Source organism: Chelonoidis abingdonii, chromosome 1 (genome assembly GCF_003597395.2).
Source record: "Chelonoidis abingdonii isolate Lonesome George chromosome 1, CheloAbing_2.0, whole genome shotgun sequence".
NCBI lineage: Eukaryota > Metazoa > Chordata > Testudines > Testudinidae > Chelonoidis > Chelonoidis abingdonii.
The window spans coordinates 189,827,462-189,836,920 of NC_133769.1; the positions used below are offsets into that span (position 1 = coordinate 189,827,462).

The following is a 9,459-nucleotide window of genomic DNA, read 5'->3' on the forward strand; positions in this document are numbered from 1 at the left end:
AGAAGCTCGAGATGAGAGGTGGCACCAGGAAGATCAGAGGTGTAGGCAGGAATATCAACAGTGGCAGGATGCAACGCTGGGGCTGCTGTTTGATGAAACTGACATCCTCCGATGTCTGGTGGAGCTTCAGGAACAGCAGCAGGGTCACAGAGTGCCACTGCAGCCCCTGTGTAACCACACTCACCATGTTCCATATCTTTCTCACCCATATGTGTAAGAACACGTGGGGCCAGGTCTTCGTGCATCCGCCCACTACACCCGCAGTGATCAGCCCAACCAAAGGCTGTCATAGTTTGAAATATTTTTAGTGGCCTTATTCCTTCCGTCCTATCTCTCAAACCACACCCAAGGATACCTTGTCAGTTCCTTCCTCTTTTTTATATATGACTTTTTAATAAAGAAATACATGATTTTTATAACGATAGTGACTTTATTTTCCTAGCAGCTGTAATCGAAGCTGCCGTGGTGGGTTGCTTAGCAGGGAATGAGTCAAATATCAAGGAGTGGTTGATCAAGGGGAAAAAAACACACGCAGTCAACACGTACCTGGCCCTGTGATGAAACTCGGTTTATCAAAGACTTCTCTGATGCGCACGCGCTTTGTGGTGTGCTCTTCCAATCGCCCTGGTGTCTGAACTGCAAATGTAATCAGGTGGCCAACGTGATTGCTTCAAACCCTCCGCACCCCGTCTGTTAAAGGTCTCCCCCTTATTCTATCTCAGAGATTGTGAGCACACCAGCAAGCAGGGCAATAACAAAGGGGACATTGGTTTGGCTGAGGTTCTGAGCGAGTCAGTAATGTGCACCAGCATAGCTTTAAACAAGGCACATATGCAACATTCTGCCACCCATTCTGGCACTGCTCAGCGTATAGCTGAACCAGCTCCTGACTACTGTCCAGGCTGCCTGTGTATGGCTTCATTGAGCCATTAGCATCAAAGGGATAGCTGGGTCACCCAGGATAATACAGGCATTTCAAACACTCCCCACTGTGTTTTCTGGTCTGGGAAGTCATTCCCTGTTGCTGCATGCCATTTAAACAGTATTCTGTTCCTGAAGACGCAAGTGCATGAAACCCCTTCCTGGCATCCCACGTGGATGTTGGTGAACGTCCCATTTGTATCCACGCAATGCTTGCAGCACATAGAAAAGTACCTTGCTGTTTTAGCGTACTGGTGCCCCTCGTGCTCCGGTGCCAAGTAAGGAATATGAGTCCATCTATCGCCTCCCACAGTTAGGGAACCCATTGCAGCAAAGCTATCGACTATGACGCACGTTTCCCATGAGTCAGCAAGCTTTCGTAGCAGCAGCTAATGATTGCTTTGGCTACTGCATCTACAGCAGCCCCACAGTACGATATTTCCACTGAAAAATTGATTCCTGACCTGACCGTAGCTGTCGCGTTGCACTTCCCAGAAGGGCTATTGTCAACTGCCTATCTTCAAAACGTAGGGCTGCTCCATCATCTGGTATCTGAGATTTTCAAGGGCTAGGGGAAAGCAAAGCCACAAAGTTCCATGAAAGTGCAGGCTTAGGCACAGTGAAAGTTTCGACAGCCACTGCGAAGTCATCCCAGAAACCGATCGCAAAACTATGCGTCATCTCACCAGTCTGTGCTTGTTTCCGGCCCAAATATGGCGTTCAATATGCTAGAACCTGCACCCATTACCCAGCAGGATCTCCAAAGTGCAGATGGGCCTGGCGGTTATGAGAATTTTCTGTGTCTGTCCTCACCTTCTCGTTGCGCTCATGCCATCGCCGTGGCTAGCCTTCACGTGCTGTTGCAGGTCCTGTTCAAGCATAGACTGCATGAGAATGCCGCTGAGTGTTTACAGCAGCCGTCCACCGATTGCGGTCTTGATCTGAGCATGCATGCTGTCTAATGGCGTTTTCACAGTTCAGCCACCAACAAAGGTGCGATATACGGTTGTCGCTCTTTCCACAGGGAGAGGTGAGGGCTGTACCCAGCAACCACCCGCGACAATGTTTTTTGCCCCATCAGGCACTGGGATCTCAACCCAGAATTCCAAGGGGCGGGGGAGACTGCGGGAACTATGGGACAGCTACGGAATAGCTACTCACAGTGCAACGCTCTGGAAATCGACGCTAGCCTCGGTACATGGACGCACACCGCTGAATTAATGTGCTTAGTGTGGCCACGTGCACTCAACTTTATACAACCTGTTTTACAAAACCAGTTTATTTAAAATAGGAATAATCCCGTAGTGTAGACATACCCTTACTTACATTTAGTAGTACCTTATTCCACAAGCAGTCCTACTGAAATGAAGAGGACTGTGAGGTAAGAGTGGCAGAATCTTGCCCTAGTGAACCATAGCTCTTTAGGGAGCCTTAGCTCTTTAGCTCAAGTTATAGCAGCTCACTTGATTTGGGAGCCCTCAGTTCAGTTCCCAGCTCTACCACAGACATTTTTTGTGTGATGTTGGACAAGTCCCTGAGAGTATGTGTATACTGAACGGAGGGGAAAACATCTCTTAGAGCTTGGGTCAACTGATCCGGGCTTGTAGGGCTCATGCTGTGGGGTTAAAAATAGCACTGTAGACGTTCCCACTTTTGAAACTTGCTGCCAAAGGACTCTTCCTCCCCACTTCCTCCCCACTCCCTCCCCCCACATCCTCCCCTGCCTCCCCTCGCCCCGAAGTAGACATACCCTTCATCACTTTGTGCCTGAGATCCCCATTAGTAAATTGTGGATACTAGTACTTTCCTGCCTCACAGGGGTATTGTGAAGATATATACATGAAAGATTGAGGTGTACAGATACTGTGGTGATGGGGGACATATGAATATCTTAGATTTATATTAAATAATAAGAGATTAACCCATATCTTCATGGAATAATTTCTGTAAGTTTGTAAGAGTAGTGTTTTTATTAAAGAAAGTAGGAGTTTCTTTAGAACTTCAGTTTTCCGTTTCTTGTTTTGAAAATAATGCCACCTTAAATCTGAATTATGAAAAGAAAATTTTATTTTACTGCCATCTTAAGTTATAATAAAAACTTTATATAATTTTTTATTATGTGATTTCTAAGATTTATATAAATCTTAAGAAATCATATACAAATGACTTTTTTTAAACTATGCCATTTTGTCAGTATACATTTTCTCTCTACTGTAAATATTGCAAACAGTTTTCAATCTAAATAACAATCCTTGTGTAAAAAGAACTTTAGAATTTATTTTGTTAAGGCACATTTGAAAGATTTTGTTTTCCTCTGCAAAAGCATTTAAATGTTTTCTTTTTTAATTTTTCAGTCATTATTTAACCTGCTGGAGTTTCGAAGACTAGTTTTGAACTACAATCCACCTGCAAGTGCTCAAGATTTGCCCCGAAACCAAAAGGTAAAATTAGAAACATACGTTTCCAGTGACTAACATGGCATTTCAGTAGTAACTCAGTTTCATACTGTGTGTGACTTCTAGTTGTTAATTTCAAAGGCACTAAATATATTTCCTTTGTGCTTTGTAGGAAGGAGAAATTGGAGACATTGCAAGTTCATGGTAGAATATAGGGCTGGGAGTTAGGAGATCTGGATTTTGCTACCCTTGGAAGGCTTTGATGGCATAGTTATACAGGCATACTATGCTAGCTAAACACTTCCAGTATGTATGCAGCTTATAGTAGCAAAATTTCACTTTTCTTGTTACAAGTTTTGCCCGTATAACTGCATCTACACTAGGGGCTTTTGCCAGCACAGCTATGTAGGTCACAAATCACGTCTCATCACACCCCCTAATATAGCTATGCCAGCAACAGTTTGTAGCCTAGACCTGGCCACACTCACTGTTGAATATTGAGCCTGTTTTTCACAGATGTTAATTAACAGATCCTCCTGTTGAAATTAAGTACTGTACTATTAACTTACTCATCCTCTCACAAAATAATTGGGAGGAAGGTTGGCTTTGTGCCAATGGCTCTAGAATGGGACTCAGAGTTGAATTCCTACCTTTCCTCAGACTTCCTGTGTGTCCTTAGGTGAATTACTTAATCTCTCTGTGACTTTGTCCACAGTGTGACAAAATAGGAATAATAACTTCCTTGCTCTTGGGTGTGTTTGAGAGGATAATTTCATAGGTACTTGGGATGCTCAGATTCTACAGTGATGTCAGACGGGAACAAGCGAAGCATGGAGATGTTCGTAGCCTGATTTTCAGAGGTTGGGGAACTGTAGGTCACGGCATCTAAGTAAGATCACAAGATGGTGTGCAACTGGTACCATGTATGCTGTAGTAGGAACTTATTAAGGCAGGGTTAGGGGACAATGTATTCTATTAATTGAAGGAGATCTGATCTCATCATAGCTTTCCATAGCAAAATAGCTGTCCTAAAATATTTTTCTTTGCACATTACCCACTGATCTCTGTCTAGCATCTCGATATCAGTTACGTTACCTGTCTCAGTGGCAACAACACACACTCTTGAGTTCCTTGTCTTGGTTTTCTAGCACTTAAAATACGGTTGTCTCATTACGTGGCATCAAGTAAATGAGCTTCAATTGTTGCTATTGAAGAAGAATCTCCTACGCAGGGGTTGGCACTTGCGATAATATACAGATTCCGTTTCCAACATACTATCTTGTAGACATTCTGACCATCTCAGGCTTTGTACGACTAATGATGCATGGAATAGCACGTCAGCCAAACGTATGGGCTTGAGTGTAGCATCTTGGCAGCTGGTGTATTGAAGTTTCAGATTGGTGAGAGCAAGAGTCTTTCGTAAGGGTCTATATTTTCCTTCTGTGTTTAATGACAACTTATGTTTTATAGACCACCTTCCACCCTGAGGGGAACGAATAATATAAATTGATATACATGTATTTCTTTACCACTGGAAAGTGACCACCTCTGTGTTGAAATGCTGCTTGTTCTCATAGTAATGCAATAATTTGATGTGAAGTGAAAGGACCATATCCAGCTGAGACTGCAGGGAGAATTCAGAAAAATTACTGGTTAGCACTCGGACAAATATCCGAGCAGAGACCCTTGCTTTTAGGATGCATCTTCACTAGGCAAAAGATGTTTTCTTAAATCATGTTAGCTGTGTCTACACTAGCACTTATGTCAGCAAAATTTTGGCATTCAAGGGTGTGAAAAAATACCCCCCTGAGCGACATAATTTTTGTTGGCATAAGCATTTATGTGTACAGTGCTATGTCAGCAGGAGACGCTCTCCTGTCGACATAGCCAGCACTGATTGTTGAGCTGCTTTTATTATGTCGACAGGAGAGCTCTCTCCCATCGGTATAACCTGGCTACACGAGCGCTTTTACAGCAGCACAGCTGTGTATCAGTACAGCTGCGCCGTGTAAGCTAGTAAGTGTACACATGGCTTAGGCAAGACAATCTTAGTGAAATAAGGCACAGTATAGTTTTAATGTTGGCTAGCAGTTGAGGTGAACTGTTTATCTTCATTAGTATTGTGTCTTGTGTTAGCTAACACGTGTTAGCTAGCATGAGTTAAGAATGTACCATTTTTTCCCTAGTGCAGGCAAGGCATTACTGACCACAAATTTTCAAGAGCTTTGTTTTACGTGTCTTCATGCTCTGATGGATTGAGAGTAGGACTGGATGCCGGGAACTCCTCATTTTAACTTTGGCTTTGCTTTTGTCTCTGTTGATCGGTGAGCCTGGTTAAGTTACTTAAACATTGTTTTCAACTCTTCTCACTGGTGAAAGAGCTGTAATACATAAAGGAAAGTATCAGAGGGGCAGCCGTGTTAGTCTGGATCTGTAAAAGCAGCAGAGAATCCTGTGGCACCTTATAGACTAACAGACGTTTTGGAGCATGAGCTTTCGTGGGTGCTTCTGACGAAGTGGGTATTCACCCACGAAAGCTCATGCCCCAAAACCTCTGTTAGTCTATAAGGTGCCACAGGATTCTCTGCTGCTTTTACATAAAGGAAAGTTTGTGCTAATTTGCACTGTAGGCAGAACAATTTCTTGCAGTAATGAAGTATTTCTTAAATACATGGATGACAACAGTGTTGAACTGAGATCACTCAGTTCAACAAAAAAATCTGATAGAACCACACTCAGAAATGGATTGGCTCCAGGCCGCTAATTCATAGTCAAGGAGAAATGCATTACAGCTTTTTGCTGCTCGTGTAACTTTGGGGGACAACATAGGCTACTGTGACCACATGCTACCATATTTTGGCCTGTAGAGTAGGGTATAGTATTATGGATTGTGAGGGAGACGACGTAGTAATGTTAAATCCATATTTTTATGAGCACATATTTGAATTTGAAACTAGAACAAAGAAGGTAGTGGCATTGATGGTCATATTTACATAAAATACTCATTTTCAAGTGCATAATTGTAGAAAGAAGCACACTGGAGTAATTTAAATAGTAGATTTTAATCTGTTATAAAAGCCTTAGCATAACTTGAAAATTTGTGGTAGTTCATTATAAATTAGATTAAAACTGCACTACATTATAAATATGGTTGTTTTTTTAAACTGTTTTATTTCAACATAACTACTGGCAGGGTAAATTATTTGAATTTTACAAATTGCTATAGACCAAGAAAAATATATAAACTATTTTTTTCTATAAGTTTTTTCCAAATAGTTTTATCCTAAACACAATTCTCTTTTGGTTGTAGACACAAACTCATTAAGATTTAGTTTACAGTGTACTAAATGAGCTTTATCTTATAGACATTCACTGTTCTACCTTGTCCTAGTGCCAAAATGTTTGTGGGACCTGTATTTAAAGTACTTTGAACTGTACAGTATTTGCTAGAAGATTCTAGCCTGTGATTGGTCACGTATTGCTAATTATTTGTGTCATGGTAGCTCCTAGAAATTCTCGTCACTGTCTTCACAAACATTAAGAAAAGATGGTTTCTGCCTCAAAGAGTTTACGGGTTGTCCCCCATTCTGCACAGGCTTATGCACTGAGAATTCCTCTTAAAGCCGATGGGCCCATTCCCTTTGGCTAAAGTTAAACATGTGCCTAAGTCTCTGCAGAGCTGGAGCCTGTGTGATTGTATAACACAGGACTGCTGTCTGCATGAGTACCCCTAACAAGTCAAAAGTAGGAATGAGATGAGCACTTCAGTTAGGCCTAAAACTCTTCAGAACGTTGTCAGAATTTTAAAACAGCGCCACCCTCCTCCTACCTAATGCTTTCCTGGAAGATACTACATGCAATCTAGTCTAAAATACAAACTCTGAAAAGAAGAACGTTAAAATTGAAATCTCCTGGTAGAAAAATACCACTGTGTAAAACCTGAAATTCTATCCACCTGAATAATTTAAGACTCTAAAATGGGAGAAAACTAAAGAGCTAGGAACACCTAAATGAAAATAGATTTAAATTTAAAAAGCCAGTTTAAAACTTTAAAAAAATATATTTTCATTAACATTGGAAAGAAGAGTGGATTAGATTAAACGAAGATTCTATGAAATTTGCTCTTTTTGACTTACTGTGAAGTAGGCTGGAAGAGCAGGTAAATCTACCTGAGGCCTATATGAATATGAAAGGTATTTAACAAGCATGCAGAATATATTCACAATTATTATTCCTACTTTAAAAATTGTTTGACGCCATTTTATACACATTGTTCTTAAATGTACGAGGTAGCATTCCACAGAACTGCCTAAACAAGTCCATTCTTTGTTTGATTAGACTATGCAATTGTTTGTTACAGAGCAATCAATACCAGTTTGACTAGCCAGCTTGACATCTATACCGTGTTAGGGTGTTGGTACATTTAATTTATATTTGGAATAAGTAGTCTTTCTGTCTTTCCTTTCCTTTCTAATTAATGAGCATCATTCATGAGCACTATCAGCTATCCTTTCAGAAGCCAGAGAGGTGTGGCTAGTGTTGTACAGTACCTTTAACCTGGGATAAATTGAACCTTTACATTTCAATTCTTTTGATTTTGAAGGCTCCTACCGTTATTATTTTTTGTTTTTCTCCTGAAATTAGAGAGAACTACATATTACTGTATAGGTATTTTTAATAGGATTGGAGGAGATGGAGCAGGTCGTTATGTAGGGGATTTTGCTCCTAATTCCATCAAGGGAAGCAGTAATGATGCATGCCATCTTTGCAAATCTATGGCCCATCTAAAGCATGCGTATTCCAGAGAGTTTTCTGAAACAGTGAGTTCATCAGAAGTAGATGGGCTAAAAATCTGAGTAGAACTGATATAAGATTGTTCCAGCTTTGTTTCCTAGGGTTTTTGCAGTTTAATTCTAAGTATATCTAGTGATGGGGTTTCTGCTACTTTCTTTGAGAGGCTTTTACAGACTGATAACTTAAAATCTTCCAACAGTGAGATTTATCAGTTTAAATTCTTTTTCTTAAATTTCATCTCATTATTCTTGTTGGTCTCTTCTTGGACCCACTCTAAAACAATTCCTCCCCCTCCTTAGTGTGCCTACACACTAAATATTTCTAGGCAATTATCTTGTCATCACACCCCATTCTCAGTTAGCCAATAGACTTTTTAATCGCAGTGTAAAGTAAATAGTATAGTTAGCAAATGGTAGTTTGCCTCAATATTAACTATTCCTATACTATCATGGATTACAGTTGATCTCATGTAGAAGTTCACTTTCTAATGATCTTTCAGTTCAATAGCATTTCATTTTATATAGTATACTTTTTTCCCCCTGGTGTTAATTGTAAACTGAGAGTATCATCTTGAACCTTACAGTTAGTAATGGAAGGATTACATTTTTATTGGTAATTGTCAGTAAACATAATTTCATCATACACAGACAAACTTGAGAACTTTACTTAGAATAAACGTCCAGAGATTTAGACTTTTGAATTAGGTTTGTTACAGATGGATTAGCGAATGAATAGTAAAAATAGATGTGATTTGTTGATTTAAGGATATTTATTTTGTAATTTTGACAGTGTTGACAGCTTGTGTTTTAACAGTGTATAAAGGTTTAACAATTGAATCTCAACATGTACTGTCATTAAATAATTGGCTAATTATACTATAATTTCCTGCAACTGTTAAAAAATGTAAATTGATAAAAATTAAAAATTCTTAAATATAAAATTGATATTATCAGTTACAAAAAAAATCAAATTCTGCAGGCCCATTTATAGTATTGAACACAACCCCATGCTTCCACCACTTAAACTGTTTGGCTATGCCTGATGTCTGAAGGCTAAATAACCATTAAAGTCTAGTTTCTAAGGGCTTGTACCACTGTAGCGCTTAGTGAAGACACTACCTATGCCAATGTGAGAGCTTCTCCAACTCTCTGAGGCCAGGTCTACACTGCGACTTTAAATCGGTTTAATGGCCGATATACCGATTTAACGCTGTATCCGTTCACATGACGTCATTAATATCGAGTTAAACGGCTCCTTAAATCGATTTCGGAACTCCTCCCAAACGAGAGGAGTAGCGCTAAATTCGATAGTGATAACTCGGATTAGGGTTCATGTGGACGGAAATCGA

At 40.1% G+C, this 9,459-nt stretch overlaps 1 protein-coding gene across 3 annotated transcripts in view; it reads left to right on the forward strand.

Annotated features, from left to right (window-relative positions):
• Positions 1–9,459, forward strand: part of USP25 (ubiquitin specific peptidase 25) — a 134,593-nt gene that overhangs the window by 67,664 nt on the left and 57,470 nt on the right. For all 3 annotated transcript variants that reach the window (XM_032763897.2, XM_032763895.2, XM_032763896.2), the window contains exon 6: positions 3,276–3,362. In XM_032763897.2, the coding sequence (XP_032619788.1) occupies positions 3,276–3,362 (87 nt within the window). The remainder of the gene's footprint in view (positions 1–3,275; positions 3,363–9,459) is intronic.